Here is a 24,818-nt window from a genome sequence, read left to right as displayed (position 1 = left end):
GGTATCTCAGCTCTGCAACTAACCAGTCCTGGTTCGCACAAAATGTTGCTTAAAAAACAGCATGTGTGACTATGGTAGACTTTACAAAAAGTGGGTGTCATTGAAGAGATCACATTTTGTATCATACAGAATAGTTAACAATCATATTAGACTTTCCTGTTCTCTTGAAACTTGCTGCTCAAGATGTGGTCAGAAGACTTGCAGCATCTCTGTAACCTGGCTGCTTGGTAGAAATGCAGAATCTTGAGCCCCACCTCAGACCTACCAAATCAAAATCTGCATTTTAACAAGATCCCAGGTGATTTGGCTGCTCATTGGCATGTGAAAAGCACAGATCAAAAGTCCTTTCTATCACCTCCACAAGGGAGAGTTCTCTTTGCTCTGGCCCTTCCTATATACAGTATCCAGTCTAGCATGCCTTTCTTCCCCCTCCCCTGTCTCTTCTTGGTTCTTCATCTCATCCTCCTTGTCGGGAGCTACAGACAAATTCCCCTCCTTGTTTCATACAGAGCAGCCTTCTTTTCTGGAGCCTCAGTGCCAGCTATCACCTAGGTCCTTAGGGTCTCTCCTTTTGCCAGCCCCCACTCCCACCCCCAGCTTATTGAAGTATTTGTTTAAACAAAGTCCTCCCTAAGAAAGACTCTGATACAAGCTATTACAATAGAAGTAATCTTTCCATCTCATTACAAAAAGGAAATCTCAGGTTTTGTAAAGACAGCTAGTTTCTAAAAGATCCCTAAATCAAACCAGGAGTACAAACTATCTTGTGTTAAAACTGGGGAAACTGAGTATCCAGCAGGAAAGTGACTCACTCAAGGTCATATAGCTGAGTATTGGCAGAGGCAGGACCAGAACAATGCTTATATTTCCCAGTACAGGATTATCTCCACCATACCCTTAATCATCTTACTTTAAACTGAACCTTTAAGTAGCTACCAAATTCTTTTCCTGAGCAGTAACTGGGAATCATCTGGGCAGCAAGTATATATTGGGTGCCTGCTGTATCTAGCAAGTACTGTTCCAAATCAGAAGCTTAATATGCCCAGTTCTTCCATGCAACCTGCCTTTGCCCAGACTGGAATCCCTATCCCCACCTGTTTGCCTGGCAAACTCCCACACATCTTTGATAGTCAATAGTTGGAACCTACTTGTTGACTCTTCCAGACAAAGCTAATCACTACCTCTCTGCACAAGCGCACTGTTACAGTATCAGTGAATAATTTCTTTCATACGGATCCACTCAAAGCTGGTTCCTATGAGGCGGAGGTTAAAGATGTCCCAAATGTCCAACTTTTCCAAACTGCTGTACCACTCTATCATCTCTAACATCAACTACTGCCCCTCCCCTCAGTACTTTCCCTCCTTCTTTGGGTTCTGTAATTCACTGCAACATCCCACAGAACTCACGAACCATATAAAGGAAATGGCTCACGCGGTTGTGGAGGCTTACAAGTCCCAAATCCATGGGTCAAGCATAGGCTTCTCCCGACCCGCATGGCTGCAGGGGCTGATGAACCCAAACCGGCAGTTCAGACCACAGGCTGCTGGCTCACAAAGCTGCATAAGCTGTTAAATTAGGTCAGACAATAGGCTGCTGGCCCATGAGGCTGTGGAGGCTGGCGAATCCCAGAATTGGCAGGTAGACAGCAGGCCTCTGGCTCAAGTCCCAAGAACCAGAAGTCAGTTGATCACGAACTGGACACGGGATCCAGGTGCAGAGAAAGAGAGAGTTCCACCAGGTCATCCACACATATACCTTAGATACAGGCCACACCCCGGGAAAGGGCATAACTTGAGTAAGGGTGGGACTTGAGTCACACCTTCCTGACAGGCTTTGATCCAAGACATAGCCTATACCAGTCCTGCCTCATCACCATGTAGAGGTCAGGATCCACAACACATAAAATGGAGGACAGCCATACAATATTGGGAATCATGGCCTAGCCAAGTTGACACATAACCCCAACCATCACAGGTTCCATATATCTTATTTGCATAGTCCCACTCGATCATTGTGTGTGGTTCACAAAGACCATGTCTAGAAGGGCCGTATTAAGTAATTCATTCATTGCACAATATTTTTCCATTATGTGTTAGGTCTTTGCTTTCCTACCTATCCCTCTCTGAGTAGAAGAAGGTTCCTCAAGTGAGGGTGTAAACCTTGTAGTCCTTATTTTTGTGTCCTCAGTGCCCAGTACAGGAGAGGCTCAGAAAATGTTCACTTTCTTCCTCCCTTCTTTCCCTTGGAAATCCCTGCAAATTAATGGCACCAGTCAAACAAATCCTGCCCTGGACTCTACCTCTTTATCCCCAAGCTCCACACCCCTGTCTGGACCTGGGCTCCATCTGGACTATCTCTGACCCATCTACCAAACTCTTTGTCACTTCTGCCTCTGTCACAGACCCAGCCTCTCCTGGCCAGCCATCTTCTATCCTCTTGTTCCCCAAGGGTTCCAGCTTAGCTGTGTATGACTTTTGGAAAATCATTCTACCTTTTGAGCCTCATCTGCAAAATGAGTGACTTTTTGACTCATTAACTAGAACTCTTGATGACAGTATTACAGTCCACAGGTAGTTATAATCGGTTGTGAGGTGCTTGGGAAATAATTTTTTAATTTAATCATTAAGGCTTGCTATTGATTCTTTTTAAGTAAACAGAGAAGATTCAAGGTTATCCCTATGACTGTCATCCTCAGTTGCATTTTGATGTGTTTTCTGGAAGAGGAGAAAAAAGGATGGAGTTACAGGTAGCTCCAGGGATCACACATAAGCTTGGGGCATACACATCCTTGGGAATGTGTTATGTCTCATAAAACAAAGTTCCCTGTTACTGTCGGGTACAAAGGTTGCTTTAAAACAGTCTTTTCAACTCTATCATCTTTTGATCTATAAGGCCTGGTATAAAAGGAATGGTTTTTATTTTATCTGGAGAAAAGACTACTCTTGGAAAAATGTGAATGTCCAAATCCCTCTTGTGATAATGGTGGCTCCTCTTAAAATTTAAATCTCGTTCGGGACCACTTGAGCTTTCAATATTCTTTTCTTCTTCCTTCACTTTGCTTCCAGGAAGAGAGAGGAAGAAAGCAAGCGAAAAGAGGCAGAACAGCAGAAGGGAAGGCTGAGCCCTGTTGTATGCAGACCCCAGCCCCTTGCTCATCCACCCAGCATCCAGGATCAGCCCAGCAGGCAGAGCTGGGCCCCCAGCAAACAGCCTCCCACCGGTAACACAACCCAGGGTTCTGAGCAGAGAGACTACCAGAGGTCTCCAGGAGGGTCTCCAGACAGAGCCCTCGAGGAGGAGCGGCATGTTTCTTCAGACGTGCAGGACACAGACTCCAGAAAGCCAAATGGTAGGTGCATTCCCTCTGTTCTCTGATGACAACCCATGGATTGTGGGGCCTTTTGATTGGCGTATTTAGACCATTTACATTTAAGATAACTATTGATATGTTAGTGCTTAAGTCTGCTATTTTATTATTTATTTTTCATTTGTTTCCTCTGCTTCTCTTTTCCTGCCTTCCTGTGGGTTACTTGAACATTTTTTAGGATTTCATCTTGATTTATTTATGGTATTTGTGAGTGTATCTCTTTGTATAGTTTTCATAATGGTTGCTCTGGGTATTACTGTATACATGTGTGACTTGTAACAGTCTACTGGTATCAACTTTTTAACCACTTTAAGTGAAGTGTGGAAACCTCACTAACATTTAGGTCCCTTTACCTTCCCCACTTTTAAATATCATTGTTTCAAGTATCAGATGGTGTTATAATTTTTGTTTTATAAAACTCTTGAGGAAAAGGATAGACTGTTGTCTGTACCCATATTTCTGCTCTTTCATTGTTTCTTCTTCCTTCCCTGGCTTGAGGATTCCATCGTTTCTGTTTGAAGAACTTCTTTTAGCCAATCTTTAAGGGTAGGTCTACTAGCAACAAATTTTCCTTGTCTGAGATGTTTTTATTTCTCCTTCATTCCTAAAGGATAGTTTAGCTGGCTGTAGAATTTGGCATTCTTTTCTTTCAGCACTTAAAAAGTATTGTGCCACTTCCTTCTGGCCTCTGTGGTTTCAGATAAGAAATCCACTGTCATTCTAATTGATGTTCCTCTATAGGTAATGTGACTTTTTTCTCTGGTTGCTTTCAAGATACAGTTTTTGTCTTTAGTTTTCACAAGTTTAATTATGAAGTATCTTGGCATGGATTTCTTTGAGTTTATCTTGTTTGGGGTTCATTTAGTACATCAGGGTCCCCAAGACCACCTACAAGTTCAGTGATTTGCTAGGGGGACTCACAGGATGCAGCATATAGTTGGACTCAGGGATATCATTTATTACAGTGAAAGGATACAAAGTAAAATCAGCAAAGGAAAAAGGCACATGGGGTGAAATCCAGAGGAAACCACGTTCAGGCTTACAAGTGTCCTCTCCTAGTGGAGTCACACAGGATGTGCTTAATTTCTCCAGCAAGAAAATGTAACAACGTGTGTGAAATGTTATCTACCAAGGAAGCTTACCTGAGCTTAGGAGTCTAGGGCATCTGTCGAGGGTTAGTCATACAAACACCCTCTGCCTACCACATACCAAAATTCCATAGTCCCAGCAGGAAATCAGGTGTTCAGCATAAACCATATTGTTTCACAGTTTAGGCACAGTAAGCCGTGGTTGTCATTTAGAGAATGGTGGAAACCCATCCACAACTCAAGTTCGCAGACACCAGTCAACACCACAGGGTTTATTCTAGCCTTTCCTCTTTCCTTATTTGAAATTTATTTCTCCAATAGTGAGAGACATTAGTCATTATCTACAATATATTTTTACATATTTGTTCAATCTTAGCATACATATAATTGCAGAATAGCTAACCCAAACCTCTGAGAAACAAATTTACTAATTTATAGTACAATCTTTATGTACTTTTTTGTTTGTTTGTTTAGCCTTACAGTAAGGAGCTCTGGTGGCACAGCTAAAAAGTTGGCAGTTTGAACCCAGCCAGTGGCTTCATGGGAGAAAGTCTTGGCAATCTGTTTCCATAAAGATTATAGCCTAGAAAGCCCTGTGGGGAAGTTCTGCTTTGTCACATGGGGTTGCTATGAGTCAAAAATCAACTAACAACTCCACCTAACAACACCAACAACAGCTTTACAGTACAGGCAGTCACTGGATTACAAAAGAGTTCTGTTGCTAAGCCTGTCTTTAAATCAAATTTGTACGAAAATCAAAACAGGTACAGTTCGTATCTAACATCAGTTAATCAAATGTTTGTCTTAGTATATAGTGTACCTTTCTATGCATCAAAAACATGAAAGAAACGCTTCAGATATACTAAAACTCTTTAACATAATAATACATTAATAATAATAATAACGTTTTGATGCACATCGCAAAGTAGCACCTGTTTGTTATTATGAACTATTGTTATGTACCTCAAATTTTTAATATAATAGCCTTTGTGGGGGTTGGTTCATAACTACAGGTAGTACATAAGTTGGATGTATGTTCGTAACCTGGGGACTGCCTGTTTTCAATCAAAGTACGGTTTTACAAAGTTACTCATCCACTTCAGTGTGGTTATTTTATTCATTTGTAACACTGTTAGGTTCATTTGTTTATAGTACATTTTGGGTTCTTCCCATATCCTGGTTGATTTTAATTGTTTATTTTTTGGTGAATGTGAAACAGTATAATAGTTCTAAGAGTCAGAGCTATACAAAAAGGTATACTCAAGAGAAATATCACTCCTTCCTCATTCCTACTACCCCATTCCCATTTCCCTCTTCTTTCTACCCCTTTCCTACCCCATCCCCATAGGTAACCAATGTCTTTAGTTTCTGGTTTAGTCTTCTGTATTTCTGTTGCAGAAATGAGCATATATACTTATATTACATGAAGAATAGCATACCTTCAATATGCTTTTGCATTTAAGAATAATTACCTTAAAGTCTGTTTCTGCAAACAGATTATGTGGATAATCTGTGTGTCTGTTTCTATTGTTTGTTATTTCTATTTTCTATTGTTTCTCTACCTCTACTTCTATCTCTCTTTTAATCATATTGTCTTTTTGCCCATGTCATGGATTGAATTGTATCCCCCAAAAATATGTGTATCAACTTGGCTAGACCACAATTCCCAGTATTGTCATCTGATGTGATTTTCCTATGTGCTGTAAATCCTGTCTCTATGATGTTCAAGAGATGGGATTAGCGGCAGTTATGTTAATGAGGCAGGACTCAATCTACAAGATTGGATTGTGTCTTGAGCCAATCTCTTTTGAGATATAAAAGAGAGAAGTGAGCAGAGAGACAAGGGGACCTCATATCACCAAGAAACAACAGCCAGGAGAATAATGCATCCTTTGGACCTGGAGTCCCTGTGCTGAGAAGCTCCTAGTCCAGGGAAAGATTGATGACAAGGACCTTCCTCCAGAGCCGACAGAGAGAGAAACTCTTTTCCTGGAGCTGACACCCTGAATTTGGACTTCTAGCCTACTAGACTGTGAGAGAATAAACTTCTGTTTGTTGAAGCCATCCGCTTGTGCTATCTCTGTTACAGCAGCCCTAGATAACTAAGACAGCCTGTGTGCTTTTGATTGAGTGCTTAACATTGAATATGAAAAAATTATAAAAATAACTTAAAGCCTAGGATGATATTATCTTTCTCTAGAGAGGATTTATACTGGATTCTGGCAGGCAGTTAGGAACACTAGCAATCCAAGATCACCTTAATTCAATGTCCAGAACTAGATGACACGAAGCTGGGCTTCAGTCCCTGCAAAAGTCATTCTACTTCCAGCTCACTGTTTCTCCTATGGTATAGCCCTCCAGGGTCACAATCTGAAAGGACCCTTCTTGGCAGGCCTTATTCATCAAGTATTATCCCCCAAATCTCAGGGAACTAATTCCTCTAGGGAGATACAGCCCCAAATGCCTTGCTCAACTCTCTGGGTTACCAGATTCTTCTGGTTCTTGGTCACACAATCTTTTCATGCCTTGTTAACTCTTTGATGCCTTCAAGCAGGTGGTTTGTAATATTTTGTCAGGCTTTTCTGTTGTCCTCAGTAGAGAGTATGCCTGAATTTTGCCATTACAGAAGTTCTTTCATTGTGTGTGTGCGTGTCTGTTAAATTGTGCTTTAGGTGAAAGTTTACAACTCAAGTTAATTTCTCATTCAAAAATTTATACACATGTTCATAGACACATCCAACTCCCTGAGGGACTGAATTACCGGGCTGAGGGCTGGAGACCATGGTTTCGGGGGACATGTAGGTCAATTGGCATAACATAGTTTATAAAGAAAATGTTCTACATCCTACTTTGGTGAGTAGTGTCTGGGATCTAAAAGCTTGTGAGCGGCCATCTAAGGTACTCCACTGGTCCCAGCCCGACTAGAGCAAGGGAGAAGGAAGAAAACCAAAGACAAGGGAAAAATTAGTCCAAAGGACTAATGGACCACAACTGCCACAGTCTCCACCAGACTGACTCCAGCACAACTAGATGGTGCTTAGCTACCACCACCGACTTCTCTGACAGGGATCACAATAGAGGGTCACGAACAGAGCTGGAAAAAAATGTAGAACAAAATTCTAACTCACAAAAAAACACCAGACTTATTGGTCTGACAGAGACAGGAGAAAACCCCAAGAGTATGGCCCCTGGACATGCTTTTAACTCAGTATTGAAGTTACTCCTGAGGTTCACCCTTCAGCCAAAGATTAGACAGGTCCATAAAACAAACAATAACACACATAACTCAACCATATATACAACACTAAATGGGCACACCAGCCCAGGAGCAAGGACCAGAAGGTAGGAGGGGACAGGAAAGCCAGACGAATGGAAATGGGGACCCAAGGTCAAGAAGGGGAGAATGTTGACACGTCACGAGGTTGGCAACCAATGTCACAAAACAATATGTGTATTAATTGTTTAATGAGAAACTAATTTGCTCTGTAAATGTTCATCTAAAGCACAATAAAAAAAAATTATACACATATTGTTTTGTGACATTGGTTGCAATCCCCACAATGTGACAGCGTGCTCCCCCTTTCCACCCCAGGTTCCTGGTGTCCATTCGTCCACTTGCTGTCTTTTCCTGCCTTCTTGTCTTGCTTTTGGACAGGAGTTGCCCATTTGGGCTCATCTATTTGATTGAACTAAGAAGCATGTTCCTCAGGTGCGTTATTTTTGTTTTATAGGCCTGTCTAATCTTTGTGTGAAAAGTGGGCTTCCAGAATGGTTTCAGTTCTAGGTTAGCAGAGTAGGGGGCCACAGTTTCAGGGGTTCCTTCAGTCTCTGTCAGACCAGTAAGTCTTGTCCTTTTAAGTGAATTTGAATTCTGTTCTACATTTTTCTCCTGCTCTGTCTGGGACTCTGTTGTGATCCTTGTCAGAGTGGTCACTAGTGGTAACTGGGCACCATCTAGTTCTTCTGGTCTCAGGCTGCTGGAGTCTCTGGTTCCTGTGGTCCTTTAGTCCCTTGGGCTTATATTTTCCTTGTGTCTTTGGTTTTCTTCACTCTCCTTTGCTCCAGAGGGGAAGAGACAAGTAGTTGTATCTTAGATGGCCACTCGCAAGCTTTTAAGACCCCAGACACTACTCACCAAAGTGGGGTGTAGAACATTTTCTTCATGAACTATGTTATGCCAGTTGACCTAGATGTCACCTGAAACTGTGGTCCCCAGGCTCCAGCCCCAGCTTCTCAGTCACTCAAAATGTTATGTATCTAGTAAACTTCTCTGCTTTTACTTTGGTCCAGTTGTGCTGACTTCCCCTATATTGTTTTCCTTCCCTTCACCGAAGGTGATACTTGTCTACATTTAGGTACTGATTTCCCCTCTCCCACCCTCCCCACCCTCCCCACCCTGGTAACCACCAAATAATGCTTTTTTCTGTATGTAAACCTTTTCTTGAGTTCTTATAATAGTGGTCTCATACAATATTTGTCCTTTTGTGACTGACTTATTTCACTCAGCATAATGCCCTCCAGATTCATCCATGTTGTGAGATGTTTCACAGATTCATCATTGTTCTTTATTGTTGCATAGTATTCTGTCATGTGTATATACCATAATTTGTTTATCCATTCATCTGTTGATGGGCATTTAGGTTGTTTCCATCTTTTTTCTGTTGTGAACAGTGCTACAATGAACGTGGGTGTGCATATGTGTATTCATGTGACGGCTCTTATTTCTCTAAGGTATATTCCTAAGAGTGGGATTGCTGAATTACATGGTATTTCTATTTCTAGCTTTCCAAAGTGGTTGTACCATTTTACATTCCCACCGGCAGTTCATAGGAGTTCCAGTCTCCCCACAACCTCTCCAAAATTTGTTATTTTGTGTTTTTTGGATTAGTGCCAGTATTATTGGGGTGAGATGGTATCTCAATGAACTTTTGATTTGCATCTCTCTAATGGCTAATGATTGTGAGCATTTCCTTATGTCAGTTAGCTGCCTGAATGTCTGAAGTGTCTGTTCATATCCTTTGCCCATTGTTTAATTTGATTATTTGTCTATTTATTGTTGAGGTGTTGCAGTATTTTGTAGATTTTGTCTGATATAACTAAAAATTATTTCCTAGTCTGTAGGTTCTCTTTTTACTCTTTTTATCAAGTATTTTGATGAGCATAAGGGTTTAATTTTTAGGAGCTCCCAGTTAATCTAGTTTTTCTTCTGGTGTTTGTACATTGTTAGTTATGATTTGTATCCTATTTATGCCGTATATTAGGGCCCCTAGCATTGTCTCTTTTTTCTTCCATGATCTTTCTTGTTTTAGATTTTATATTTAGGTCTTCGATCCATTTTCAGTTAGTTTTTGTGTGTGCTGTGAGGTATGGATCTTATTTCATTTTTTTTTTACAGATGGACATCCAGTTACGCCAGCACCATTTGTTAAAGAGACTGTCTTTTCCCCTATTTAGTGGACTTTGGACCTTTGTTGAAGATCAGGTGACTGTAGGTGGATGGATTAGATCTTGTTTCTCAATTCTGTTCCAATTGGTCTATGTGTCTGTTGTACCTGTACCAAGGCTGTTTTGACCACCGAGGCTGTATAACCGGTTCTAAAATCAGGTAGTATGAGACCTCCCACTTTGTTGTTCTTCTTCAGTAATGCTTTACTTATCTGGGACCTCCTCCCTTTCCATATAAAGTTGGTGATTTGTTTCTCCATCTCATTAAAGAATGCTGTTGGAATTTGGATCAGGACTGCATTGTTCTCTAGATTGCTTTGGGTAGAATTGACATTTTCACAATGTTGAGTTTTCCTGTCCATCAGCATGGTATGTTTTTCCACTTATGTAGATCTCTTTTGGTTTCTTGCAGAAGTGTTTTGTAGTTTTTTTTTTTTTTTTTTGTATAGGTCTTTTATGTCCCTGGTTAGAGTTATACCTAAGTCCTTTATCTTCTTGGGGGCTATTGTAAATGGTATTGATTTGATGATTTCCTTTTCAAAGTTCTCTTTGTTGGTGTAGAGGAATCCAACTGATTTTTGTATGTTAATCTTGTATCCTGCTACTTTGCTGAAATCTTCTATTAGTTCCAATAGCTTTCTTGTGGATTCTTCGGGGTTTTCTCTGTGTAAGATCATATCATCTGCGAATAGTGATAGTTTTACCTCTTCCTTACCAATTTGCATGACCTTTATTTCTTTTTCTTGCCTTATTGCTCTCGCTAGGACTTCCAACACAATGTTGAATAAGAGTGGTGATAAAGGGCACCCTTGTCTAGTTCCTATTCTCAAGGGGAATGCTTTCAGTCTCTCTCTGTTACGAATGATGTTGGCTGTCGGCTTTGTGTGATTCTGTGAATTTTTTATTCCATCTGTCTTAGTCATCTAGTGCTGCTGTAACAGAAATACCACAAATGGATGGCTTCAACAAACAGTCTAGTCTCTCACAGTCTAGTAGACTAGAAGTCTGAATTCAGGGCATTAGCTCCAGCGGAAGGCTTTCTGTCTCTGTGCTCTGGGGGAAAGTCCTTGTCTTCAGTCTTCCTCTGGTCTAGGAGCTTCTCGAGTGCAGGGACCCCAGATCCAAAGGACACACACTCCTAGCTCTACTTTCTTGGTGGTATAAGGTCCCCCTATCTCTCTGCTCGCTCTCTTTTATATCTCAAAAAAGATTGGCTTAAATTGTAGATTAATTTTGTAGATTGAGTTTACATAACTACTGATAATCCCATCTCATCAGCATCATAGAGATAGGATTTATAACACATAGGAAAATCACATCAGATGACAAAATGGTGGATAATCACAAAATACTAGGAATCATGGCCTAGCCAAATTGATAAACATATTTTTGGGGGACACAGTTCAATTCATGATAACATCCTTGATTTCTTCTGTTACTTAGTAGTTTTGAAGCAAGGTGGTGTTATTCAATTTCCATGTATTTGATTTTTTTTTTCCTTGCTGTTTCTTTTATTGATTTCTATTTATATGGCGTTATAATCAGAAAAGATACTTTGTATTATTTTGATGTTTTGGGTTTTGTTAAGTCTTGCTTTGTGGCCTAAAATGTGGTCTATTCTGGAGAATTTTCCATGTGCTTTGGAAAAGAATGTATACTTTGCTGCTGTTGGGTGGAATGTTCTGTACGTGTCTATGACATCGAGTTGGTTGATTGTGGCATTTGGATCTTCTGTATCTTTACTGAGTTTCTTTCTAGATGTTTTGTCCTTCACTGAAAGTGGTGTGTTGAAGTGTCTGCTACTATTACTGTGAAGCTGTCTATTTGTCTTTTCAATGCTGTTAAAGTTTGTTTTATGTATTTTGGGGTCCTGTCATTGGGTGCGTATATATTTATTATGGTTATGTCCTCCTGGTATATTGACACTTTTGTCATTATATAGTGTCCTTCCTTATCCTTTATGGCAGATTTTGCTTTAAAATTTATTTTATAGGAGATTAATATTGCCACTCCTGCTGTTTTTTGGTTATTGTTTGCTTGATATAGTTTTTCCATCCTTTGAGTTTTAGTTTGTTTATGTCTTTGTGTCTAAGGTGTGTCTCTTGTAGACAGCAGATAGATGGATTGTGTTTTTTTAATACATTCTGCCACTCTCTGTCTTTTTACTGGTGCATTTAGGCCATACGTTCAGTGTAATTGATAGGTATGGGTTTACTGCTCTCATTTTGATTTTTTTTGTGTGTGTGGTTTCGACAGTTTCTTTGTTTCACTTAATTTTCTGTACTGAATTCTTTTTATGTATTTTCTTTTCATCTCTTTCAATATTGTTGGCTTTTTGTTTGCTGAGTCTTTATGTTTTTCTTTTTTCTTTTGATGGGTAGGTTTGTTAGCTTCCTTTGTGGTTACCTTGAAATTTACCTTTATTTTTCTAAGCTTAAGCCAGTCTTTTATTTCTTGATATCACCTTGACTTCCCTCTCCATGTGGAAGTTCTATGTCTACACTGTTTATTCCTTCTTTTTTGTTTTGACATTGTCATCGTTTACATATTGATGTATCTGGTTACCTATTTTCAGTCTTTTAACTTTGATTTGTTTTTGTGAATTCCCTATCTGGATTGATATCTAGTTGATCTGTACTGTGTCCTAGTCTTGGATTGTTGTCTGATGTTGGTTCTCCAGCTGGAGGACTCCCTTTAATATTTCTTGTAATTTTGGTCTGTTTTTTACAAATCTCCTTAATTTCTGTTTATCTGGAAATGACCTAATTTTGCCGTCGTATTTGAGAGTCAGTTTTGCTGGATATATAATTCTTGGCTGGCAATTTGTTTTCCTTCAAGGCTTTATACATGTCATGCTATTGCCTTCTTACCTGCATCGTTTCTGCTGAGTAATCTAAGCTTAGTATTATTGGTTCTCCTTTGTAGGTGACTTTTCATTTATCCCTAGCCGCTCTCAGAATTCTTTCTTTGTCTTTGGTTTTGACAAGTTTGATTATGATACATCTTGGTGACTTTCTTTCGGAGTCTATCCTGAATGGGGTTTGTTGAGCTTCTTGGATAGATATCTTCTCACCTTTCATGATATTAGAGAAGTATTCTGCAAGCAAATCATCAACAATTATCTCTGTGTTTTCCACTATCCCCCACTGTTCTGATACTCCAGTCACTCGTAGGTTTTTCCTCTTGATAGTATCCCACATAATTCTTAGGCTTTCTTTTTTTTTCATTCATTTTTCTGATTTTTCCTCAAACATATTGGTGTCAGGGATTTATCTTCAATCTCACTAATTCTGACTTCCATTGTCTCAATTCTGCTCCTATGACCGATTGATTTCTCTAATTTTGAAATTTTATTATTAATCTTTTGGATTTCTACTTGCTGTTTCTGTACTGACTATAGCAGCCTGTCTATTCTGTTGTTTTGTTCTTGTATTGTTTTCCTGAGTTCTTCTATTGCTTTGCCTGTGTGTTCCTTGGCATGGTCTGTGTTTTGCCTGATCTCCTTCCTGATCTCTTGGAGATCTCTGTATATTAGACTTTTGAATTCTTTATCAGGTAGTTCCGTTGCCTTATCTTCCTCTGGAAGGTTTTCTGGCTCTTTATTTTGGTTGCTTGCTGGAGTCATCTTTTCCTGCTTCTTTATGTGATTTGATATTGACTGTTGTCTCCAAGGCATCAGTCAGTTATATTTATTTATTTATTGTAGTTTTGTTTACTGTGTCCTGTAGTTTTGTTTTGTTTTAATATGTCCAAGTAGGCTGGGCATGTGTGTTACTTTGGTTGTTGGCGTCGTTGAAGCTCTTATCTCCTGTCTCCAGGTGATCGAGCAGCTACTAGGTATGTGAGCCCAGGAGTCTGTTCACTGTTCTTGCAGGAGTACAGTTGTTCGGGGTACAGGTTCTCAGGTCGTCAGTCACCAGGCACGTGATATGGAGACTGTCACCTACAGTCATAGGTGTGCAGGGCTGGATGGGGTTCGGACCAGGCACAAGTCTCTGGTTGCAGTGGGGGACGATGTGTAGGGCTGCACCAAATGGGGTGTGTTTCGGCTTGGGATGTTGCTTGCCTCAGCCCGTGTTAGCTACACAGATTTAGCTAGTAAGACACTGGTGATCCCATGATGTGTGGTTCCCCGTTTCCGCTGTTTTTCTCTCTCCTTCCACCTGGCGCTCAGTCCAATTCTTCAGCTTTGTCTTTGATGATTAGCATTCCTAGATTGTCATATATATCCAATTCAGTTGATTTTTCGAGTCTTTGCTTAAGAGGGATGACATGAAGCATCTGACTGTTCTGCCATCTTGGCCTCGCCTCCTTTCATTGTGTTTATATTCAGACTAAATTTTTCATTTTAAATGTTGCATTTGGTTCTTTTTGAAATATATTTATTATTTTCTCATAGTTTTTCATTTTTCTTCTATGTGTTAGTCATTGTGTGTATGTATATATGCTGTTCTATTAGCTGAAGTTCTTGGGGATCTAATCTTGTTGTCTGTGTCTGCCAACAGTTGCTCATGGTAGACTGTTTCCTCATGTGTGTTTTATCATTTTGGACTGTGAGGTCATTTTTCAGAATGACCCTATCTGTGCATTGTAGATTGAGGGCATGCCATATTTTGTTTGTTTCTATTAGACATCTTGGGATACCACCATTCTGAGGTCCGTTTTTATATTCATTTCTCCCATGAGTTGAGAATAAATGAATACCAAAACCATGTGAGGCTCAGGGCTTTGTGTTCAAAGTCTCCTGGGAGACTGTTTACCCTACCCAGAGCCTAGGCTGAAATTAACTTCCCTATTTCCCAGAGCTTGCAAGCAGATTTTTTTATGTTGTCTGTTATTTCCCAAGTATAGTGGCTATCCCTTTAAGAGTGCTGGCTCCAGACACAGCCTGGTTCTAATTAACTTTTTCTCAGCATGGTCTCATTTTCTGTTCTTACCAGAGTGTCAGAACACAACCAGATATTTACTAAGACCAAATGCTGCCCACGCCACCACCACCACCTGCCTAGACAGCCACTGGAGCAGCACATACACATATTGATCTGATTTTCAGTTTTCTCTTTGTTTTTGGTCCCTAGAGATTTCCTTTTTTTTTTTTTTGAAAGCATGACTGTGCTTTTTAAAGGATGTTTATCATATTTTAGTCAGCATTAGTCACTCATAGTAGGAAACCTTTCAGGTTATCTAACCTACCACATTGCTGGAAATAGAGGAGTTAAGCATTTTTTTCCTAGTTATAATCACCACTCTCATGGTGATACTATAGGTCAAGTCTGAGTATTTTATGTGAACAAATGAGCAAAATTGCCTTACCGTGCAAATTTTGGGCAATAAATATTTTTCCCCCTTTCTCTTGTCTCTTCAGAAATATCCAGAGAACATTCTAAAAGCCGATCTGCCTGTGTACACTTCAACCCCAGTGAAAGCAATGATGGAATCAGGCATCCAGAAGTCTCCTCTGTTGAGAAGCCTAGAGTTCAGACAGTTGGCGAGCAGCAGTGTGAAAAGGGGAAAGGCTTCTTGAAGCAGCCCTGCTGCATCAGGGAGGTGGGGCCTGGTGAGAAAGGAGACGATCCCACTCGAGCAGCTGCAAGCCTTCCACAGCAGGACTGCCATGGGAAGGCCAACAGGCGGCGTGATACAGTGCCCAAGCCCAAGTATGCCCCTCAGAAAATGCGTGGTCAAGAGCCCAAAGGAGCAAGGTGCTCCCCAGCTGGTTCTAGCCGGCCTGGCAGTGCCAAGGGGGAGGTGCTCCATGCTGGGCAGAATCATCTCCATCATCGAGCATCAAGAAACAAAGTGACACAGGACAAGCTCGCAGGAGGGGTGTACTCAGATTTGCCACAGAGCACAGAGGTGGTGAGATCAGGGCCCAGGAAGCTGGGGACATCCACAGTGTCCAAGGAGACTGATCCACCACCTGGTCTCCTCTCTGGACAGAGTGTGAATATTGACCTTCTCCCCGTAGAGCTCCGGCTGCAGATAATCCAGAAAGAAAGAAGCAGGAAAGAGCTGTTTCGAAAAAAGAACAAGGCAGCAACAATCATCCAGCGTGCCTGGAGAAGGTAGGAGGATGGGGTGCTGTGGCAGCTTTGGTTCTTTGGTTGCCCTTGATGCCTCTAGCAGGACACTTCCTGTTCTCTTTGATGTTCTCCCAGTAAATTCTATGTGGTGGCATGACAAGGTCAATTTTAGGTGACTATGAGTTGGAATCAACGTGACAGCATCTAACAACAACCATCAAATCCACACGTTTTGTTATTAGTTGCCTTCGAGTTGGCTCCAACTAATAGTGACCCTGTGTACAACAGAGCAAAACGTTGTCTGGTCCTATGCCATCTTCATGATCATTGATATGCTCAAGTCCATTGTTGTAGCCACTGTGTATTTGGAGTGCTTTCTAACTTGGGGGTTCATCTGCCAGCTGTATATTGGACAATATTCTATCAGTTTGTCATACTGTGGTGGCTTCCATGTTGCTATGATGCTGGAAGTTATGCCACCAGTATTTCAAATACCAGCAGGGTTACCTGTGGTGGACAGGCTTCAGTGGAGCTTCCAGACTAAGACTTGGAAGAAAGGGCTCGTGATCTACTTCCAAAAGTTAGCCAGTAAAAACCCTATGGGTCACACACGTATAGATCCTAGTAATTTACTTGCATGAGCTATTTGGGAGGTGTTTTGCCAAGAAAGATGGGAAAGTGCCCAAAATAGCATGGTGTAAAGGATTTGTAACCAGGAAGCTGGAGTTTCAGATGAAGCACTGACAGGTTGTCTGACCTTAGGCAAATCACTTGGCTTCCCTGACCTTCAGTTTCCTCAGCTGTAAGTGGGATTTAACAATTGCTGCACCTGTCCTGTTTATACAGACAGGTTGCTGGAATGAGAACTGTGTATGTTTTGCAAACTGTAAAGCACTACATACATATTTTATTTTTCTTCTTATGTCTTCACTACTCAGGGATTAATCATACCACAAACACGTAAACCAAGGCCTGAGTATACAGGACTACCTGAAAAATTTATTGCAAAAATCTTTCTGAGCAACTACCAAGCTCAGAATATGAGTGGGTACTGGGAGTGCATGTGGAGGCTCTCCTAAGATATGGGACAATGTCTGGTGGTAGAGACAAATGCTCCCAGGGAGTAATTATAAGAGGACTTGAGGCATCTCTTGCTAAGAGCTTTCTCATATCTCAGTCTCCTTCACACTGTAAGCACGAAACTAAAACCAAACCAAACCTTTTGTGATTGCGTCACCTCCAACTCACAGCAACCCTATAGGACAGAGTAGAACTGCCCCATACAGTTTCTAAGGCTGTAAATCTTTCCAAGAAGCTGGACCATATGAAGAAGAATGTAGCATATGCAGATGACACGACCTTGCTTGCTGAAAGTGAAGAGGACTTGAAGCACTTGCTGATGAAGATCAAAGACTACATACAGCCTTCAATGTGGATTACACCTCAACATAAAGAAAACAAAAAGCCTCACAACTGGGCCAATAAGCAATGTCATGATAAAAGGAGAAAATATTGAAGTTGTCAAGGATTTCATTGTACTTGGATCCACAGTCAACGCCCATGGAAGCAGCTGTCAGGAAATCAAACGATGTATTGCACTGGGCAAATCCACTGCGAAGTGTTAAAAAGTATTTTAAAGTGTTAAAAAGCAAAGATGTCACTTTGACTAAGGTGCGCCTGACCCAAGCCATAATATTTTCAGTCACCTCATATACATGCAAAAGCTGGACAATGAATAAGGAAGACTGAAGAAGAATTGATGCCTTTGAATTATGTGTTGGTGAAGAATATTGAGTATACCATGGACTGCCAGAAGAATGAACAAGCCTATCTTGGAAGAAGTACAGCCAGAATGCTCCTCGAAAGAGAGGATGGCAAGACTTTGTCTCATGTACTTTGGACACATTATCAGGAGGAACCAGTTCCTGGAGAAGGACATCATGCTTGGTAAAGCAGAGAGTCAGCAAAAAAGAGGAAGACCCTCAATGAGACAGATTGACACAGTGGCTGCAACAATGGACTCAAACATGATTGTGAGGATGGCACAGCACCAGGCAGTGTTTCGTTCTGTTGTACATAGGGTCACTATGAGTCAGAACCAACTCAACAGCACCTAACAACAAATTTTTCCAGAAGCAGACTGCCACATCTTTCTCCTGCGGAGCAACTGGTGGTTTCAAACTGTCAACCTTTCAGTTAGCAGCCAAGCATTTCAACCACTGTGCCACCAGGGCTCCTTCTGTAAGCACCAAACAACAACATCAAAAAACAAACCCGTTGCCATGGAGTCCAGGAGGGTCTAATTTTAGATCAGGCCTTAAATGATAACCAGTGCCCAAGGAAGGATTGAACCCATACCTGACAGATGGGACTCATGTGGCCTTCTCTGTAGAGAAGATTGATGGAGAAAAAGCAAACAAATCACTGCAAGTACAGGAGAAAAAGGAGCTGGAAAGAACCCTAATATTGGAAGAGAGAGAGAACAAGAGAGATTCTTGTGAGGACTGCCTCTCTCATCCCCAGGTGATCCAGTTGGGCTTGCATAGCCTTTGCAGTGTTTTCTCTGGTCAAGCTCCTGGTCGTTTACAAAATCTTGTCTCATGCATGATCCATTTGATCTCCCAACCACACTAGGAAGCAGTCATGACAGGGATTAGTTTCCCCACTTGTCCTAGGGGTACGGATCCAGCACTTGAACCTCTGTCTCACTCAAACCCAAGCGTCTTTCCCTTACATTATTAAGAAAGTTCTTGCTGTGGTCAGGATAATGTAGTTGGAGGCAGGTCTTTTGCTCTTCACCTCAGAAAAGACTGGACAAGAAGAGCTGCCTGGATGGTGGCTTACATGTCAAGGTAACCATCAGGAGCAGGGTGATGTTGTTACTATTTTTAATACTAGCAGTTAGCATTTATTAAGCACTTGTGCCAGGTACTGTTCTAAGTAGTTTTATATGTATTAATTCATTTAATCCTCACAACAACCCTTTGAGGTAGGTACTGTTCTTATCCCCATTCTACAGATGAGGAAACGGAGGCATGGAAGAGTTAGTTAACTTACCGATGTTACAGAGTTTGAAGGTGACAGCACTGGGCTTTGTGCTGAGTCTGCTCCTGAAGCAGAGCTTCAACCATTCTGTGCAGTTCAGTCATGGCCGATGAAGCAAAACCAGAACAGACCCGAATTTTTAAAATTTGGGTGAACTGGCATGATAACCAGAATGGGAGAAATTACAGGTTGAAGCCCTGGAATGGGAGACTCGGAAGAGGCATACTGAGCCCTTTTAGAAGCCTGATGCAGGAGACTGGATTATTGCCAGGACTGTGGAGAGCAACACACATTCAAAGTGGTGCAGTCGGCTGCCATCTTTGAGCAGAGCAGGAGCACTGCTGTTTCCAACTCTGCCGGTCAAGAGATTTGTTTGCTATGCAACATGCATGCTGCCCTTGTTTTGTAAGTGGGATATTAAGTTTCTAGCAGGGCTTCAACCCATAATTTTTCCTGTTCCACTTATCATTCTGATTCACCGACATTTTAAAAATTTGCGTCCATTTGGGTTTCACTTCATTAGCCATGACTGAACCTCAAAGAACCAGTTCGAAGCCCTGCTCTGAAGCCACAGACTGGAATGGTCATGGCTCTCCCTCCTTGGAGAGTTCTTTCAGGATGTGCACTGGCTGCCATTCTAGAGGAGCTTTTTGTTAGGTATTTCAGCTGAAATCTAGGATCTAAACAAGCCAGCAAGGTTTACAACGTCAGGCCCCACAGCTGCTCCCTAGCTAAAATGCCTTCCCCTTAGACAGTCTGTTCTTTGACTCCTTTGAAGAGTCAGAAGCTGACAGGTCCTGTCAGTAAGTGTCCATAGTAGACAATGAGCCTTCAGTCTTTCTTCCCAAGAACAGTAGGCTCATAGTCTAATGTACCCATCTGGGAAGGCAATTATACAGGCCCCCTCTGGCCCAGCTATTGTGCAACTCCGAGGCCTGGGGACACTGACTCCCAAAGTGCTTCTGGGATGCTGCTCATTGTAGAAAGTCACATGTCTGTGATGTTGAAAACACTTTTGTTAATTGTCATATCCTTGTACATCTTCCGTTTTAACTAAAGGAGCCCAACGTGCTGTCCTGGGACTGTATCTGCTAACAAACCTAAGGAGCACCAAGGGATGGGATAGGGAACAGGCATGTAAGTGCTCAGTAAATGCAGGCTATCGTTATAGGAGACAAGTCAAGGATGGAGAAGGGGAGACTGGAAAATACACAGGGATGGAGTGAACTTTGGGCCCTGAGAAAACGAAGCAGTCTTAAAATGAAGTGTGAGCTTTATTACCAGTCCAGACTTGACTTTTCTCAGGTAAATAAGGATAGGAGAGCCCAGGGTGTGTTAGGATTCTCAGCAAACCAGCAGTGGGTGTTCTCAAGAATGAGGGTATAGAGGATGTTCCTCTGAACACCAGAACCATTATGTCACCTGGACACAGACTCACAGTCTCTATACCACAGTCGATTAGGTGGAGGCTGTGCCCACTGAAAGCCAAGGCTACTAACAGCTTCAGCAATACCTGAGCTTCCTAGTGAGTTCTCTGCCCACAAGAGGGTATGGAAGACTCACAGCATCTCACACAGAAGAAAGTGAACTCTGAAACAGTATTGTCCCATCACGCTCGTTTTTCTCTATAGTTGGCTTTTTGGACATGTGGTACCTATTCTAGTAGAGGGATGCCCTGGTTTCTCTCTCTCAAGGAAAAGAAGGGAAGAATTGTGTAGGCTGACTGAAATCAACCTTTGGGGAAGGAAGGATGAGACTGAATCAAGCACTGCAAGGTTTTGGCAGGTTTAGGAAGATGGTTTCCTGTTAGGTGTGTTCTAAAATGTGGCTCAGCCAGGCATGAGTGCTGCTGCTCTCTGCAGCTCCTTAGAGGCCCACCAGGAGTTAACGTGGCTCCAGATAATGAATGCTGATGCAGCTTTCCTTGGAGGCTCCAAAACAGTTGTGTTCAATAAGCAGTTTGGGAACATATGAATGACAGCTAAGGGAGATAGAAACCATCAAATAAACACTCAGTGTGAATATAGCCATCATCCCCCTGCCCCTCCCTTCTCTCCACTCCAAGCTCCACCCTTCAGTAGAACAATCTTAGTAACACAGCTCTTACCTTTGCCAATCTTCTTAAAAACTTCTGAGTCCCCAGCATGTACAGAATGCAAAGTCCTTAGGAATATTTGACTGTAGCACTAGGCAGCACTGAGTTTGAATGGCTCCTCCTGACTTTGGTTGTGTGACCTTATGCAAGTTACTCAGCCTTTCTGAGCTTCCTAATGTCTACCTCACAGTTCTTTTCAGACTTAATCATAGGAAAAGTGCCTGGTATTCAACAGGCCCTCAACAGTGCTGGCTTCTTTGACAGTGTCTTAGTTATCTAGCACTGCTATAACAGAAATACCACAAGTGGATGGCTTTAACAAAGAGAAATTTATTTTCTCACAATCCACTAGGCTAGAAGTCCAAATTGAGGGCGTCAGCTCCCGGGGAATGCTTTCTCTGTCGTCTGCCTTCTCATCAATCTTCCCTTGGTCTGGGAGCATCTCAGCGCAGGAACCTCAGGTCCAAAGGACGCACTCTGCTCCCAGCACTGCTTTCTTGGTGGTATGAGGTCCCCATTCTCTGATTGCTTCCCTTTCATCTCTTGTAAGATAAAAGGTGGTGAAGGCCACACCCTAGGGAAACTCCCTTTATATTGGCTCAGGGATGTGACCTTAGTAAGTGTGTTACAATCCCACCCTAATCCTCTAACACAAAATTACAATCATAAAATGGAGGACAACCACACAATACTGGGAATCATGGCGCAGCCAAATTGATACACACTTTTTTTGGGGGACATAATTCAATCCATGACACACAGTGTAGCCCAGGCTCCCCTCCTTCCCTCAGCAAACACGCAATGCTCAAGCCATGTTGCATTTCTGCTTTTCCTGCACAAATGCCCATATCTCTGCACATGTCGGTTCTGCTGCCTGGTATGCTCTTCTCTGCCTGGTAAGCTCCCACTCACCCTTTAAAACTCAACAGAAGTAATCAGCTTCCTAAAGCCTTACCAAGCCTCCCTGTCATTTCTGTACCTGCTCCTACGCAGTCTAGCTTCTTGTTCTCACACAGTATGTCATACTGCACGTGCTTGCTTATACATCAGTCTATCCCACTAGTCTGTGAGCTCCTTTAAGGCAAGGACTGATCTGGTTGATTTTACCTAGTTCAGGAAATGTTTGATAATGGGAGAAGAAGTCAACACTCAACATGCTGCCACTGAAATTGGGAACAGAATCTTGAATGACCCTCCCAGAAATTCAGCAAATACTATTTATTATAACTTCTAGGAACCTTAAGGAAATTTGGTTTTCTCAGTACTGTGATCTAGTAAGTCTTAAAGTCTTTCCCCTCCTCTGTCCTCACCAGCTATCAGCTCAAGAAGCACCTTTCCCATCTTCTGCATATGAAGCAGCTTGGAGCAGATATGGACAGATGGAACCAAGAGTGTGCAGCCTTGCTTCTCAAGGTTTGGCGGAAAGAACTGGAACTGAAGCCCCCAAAGACCATCACCGCAGGCAGGACCACCAAGAGTCCATCCAAGGGCAGCTCAGGCATCAAGTCCACCAAGCATTCAGTGCTCAAGCAAATCTACGGTAATTCTCTTTATGGGCACCTCGTAGTTTACAAGAAACACCCCCAGAGAATCTGAAATGGGACTTCATGACACTGGGAAAAACTGCATTCAGACAGGAATTGAACTTAATTACTTCCAAGCACCAAGACAATTCTTAGCACCACACAGTCCCTCCCCCGCCACCCCACCACTTATCAATTCTGGATCAAAATTGGTTTAATGAGGCATTCTGGCATCTCAGCCCAGAGAGCTTTCCAGCCAAGATTCTCCTCTGGGTTTCATGACTGAGCACCTCACTGACCCTGCTTGGGTCGTCTTCCCCTTACGTTACTCATTTCAAGGACTCCAGGCTCGGGTAGCCCTGCCTGCCTCACTTTCGCCCTTTCTATGCTAAGATAGTACAGGGCTGCCTATTCTTTTGTGGAATGTCCCAGACCCAAGCACTACTACAGAAAATACTTATTCATGCAGATGAGCTGCTATAAAATGAAACATTTTCAGTCTGGATAAAGCCCATCCAAATAAACTCAGCAGAGAATAAGAATAAGCCTAACTCTACAACAGCAAAAAAATAGAGCCAAGGTACCTTTGGAAACAAACTTTCTGTGGTGCCCTGGGCTTATATGGTATAGTAATTTATTTTGGTAGACACCTGCCTATTGCTCAATAAGGACTTCGGAACTTGGTTAGGCCACAGCTGTCACTGGTCGAAGATAGATGATCATTTTGGGTTGATTGCAGGTTGCTCTCAAGAAGGTAAAGTACATCATCCCACAAGATCTCCAAAAGCCCCTTCTGTGCTGCGTCTCAATTCAGGTAAGGCAACCACTGCACTGGCAAAGCAGATAGGGAGAGAATGTGGGGAAGCTTTTTTCCCCCCATCTCCAAAGGTGGAAGACATTAGAACACATTTCCAGGGGTTTCCAATGGTCATCTGATTTCAGGTATGCATGTTTTTTTAATGCCCTTTCATGGAATTATTACTGCAGTCAACATCTGTCTCCCTACCAGGCAGGAACAATAAATGGTAGCTGCTATTGATCACCTTTGCATACTTGTTCACATAAAGGGAGAAATGAAAATACTGTCAGTTCTTCAAAGTAATAGCTTGGGAGTTCTTGTTCCATCTTGGTTTCATGTTAAGATCCTCCATCTTCTTCCCAAAGATGGGAAGAAGTCCCTTCACCACAAATTCTGGCTTTTGCCTCCCAGGGCACCATAAAAAGGATCTGATAGCATGTCCAGCTCAACTGTCCACTTTCACTCATCCAGGAGCAGCTCAGGGAACTTTCTTTCCAGCCTCCAGACAAGTGTTTTCCTCAGGGCTCCTTCATTCATGCCAGCATTAAATTTGGGTGATAAGTTCAGTGCTGTCAGCAGCTAATGCCAGGTCCAGTGTTTCTCCACAGGTGGCTATGGCAACACGCTACCCGATGCTCCCCTATCAACAGTCATCCTGCAGGAAGACTGCAGCTGGGAAGGTGAACAGTGGCTGTCGGCATGAACTTTAACGTTCATTTAGCTTGGGGGCGGGGGGCAGGGGGAGGCAGAGTAATTACTGCAATATCTTTAGAAAAAGTTGGGTGCCTTCATGTAATATAGGGAGGCTGATCCAGGAGTGATGAGTGGGGTAGTTAGAAACTTTCAAAGGAATCCAAGCCCAAAGTTCCACGGAAGAAAGCTTTCATGTTTACACTTGAGTGAACTGAGAGAATAGGCTCAAAAACAAAATTATCAGATATAACTAGAAGTGACATTTATAATCAAATACTATAAATCAGATAATCAGGGCATTTTTTTTTTCCACTTTGTCTTAAACCCAGGACCATCAGAAACCTTAAAATTAAGGTGTTTATCAGGATAAAAGATTTTTAGTTGGGAGGTTCAAAGGTCACAGAGTAAACAAATTCAAAGAAATACTTAGTGGTTTCCTACACTTAATACAAACAAGCTTGGTTATCCTACACATACAATTCTGACTGGAAGTTCGACAAGGACTAAATAAAATCTTTTCCTAACCCCAAACTTGGGGAAACAAGGTTTTGTTGGGCCCACCCCTACCTGCAATAAGCATTATCCAGTGATTAAGTCTAATGAGCATACCGAACTGCTAGCTGGTTTAGCGGAAGCCTGTTTTATACAGAAAACATGTCTATAAAAGAAAGAAAATGCTTTCCATGAAATAGGCATGACTTGGACACACAGAAGTTTCTGTAATGTGAAATCAGAGACA

At 41.9% G+C, this 24,818-nt stretch overlaps 1 protein-coding gene across 5 annotated transcripts in view; it reads left to right on the top strand.

Moving 5' to 3' along the window:
• Nucleotides 1–24,818, top strand: part of INVS (inversin) — a 156,689-nt gene that overhangs the window by 130,306 nt on the left and 1,565 nt on the right. For all 5 annotated transcript variants that reach the window (XM_023727460.1, XM_023727458.1, XM_023727459.1 and 2 more), the window contains 4 exons: nucleotides 3,067–3,350; nucleotides 15,267–15,966; nucleotides 22,378–22,604; nucleotides 23,327–23,401. In XM_023727460.1, the coding sequence (XP_023583228.1) occupies nucleotides 3,067–3,350; nucleotides 15,267–15,966; nucleotides 22,378–22,604; nucleotides 23,327–23,401 (1,286 nt within the window). The remainder of the gene's footprint in view (nucleotides 1–3,066; nucleotides 3,351–15,266; nucleotides 15,967–22,377; nucleotides 22,605–23,326; nucleotides 23,402–24,818) is intronic.

This window comes from Trichechus manatus, unplaced genomic scaffold (assembly GCF_000243295.1).
Source record: "Trichechus manatus latirostris isolate Lorelei unplaced genomic scaffold, TriManLat1.0 scaffold00016, whole genome shotgun sequence".
NCBI classification, from domain to species: domain Eukaryota; kingdom Metazoa; phylum Chordata; class Mammalia; order Sirenia; family Trichechidae; genus Trichechus; species Trichechus manatus.
The sequence above is the reverse complement of the archived record's forward strand: the minus strand, read 5'-3'. Positions and strand labels throughout refer to the sequence as shown.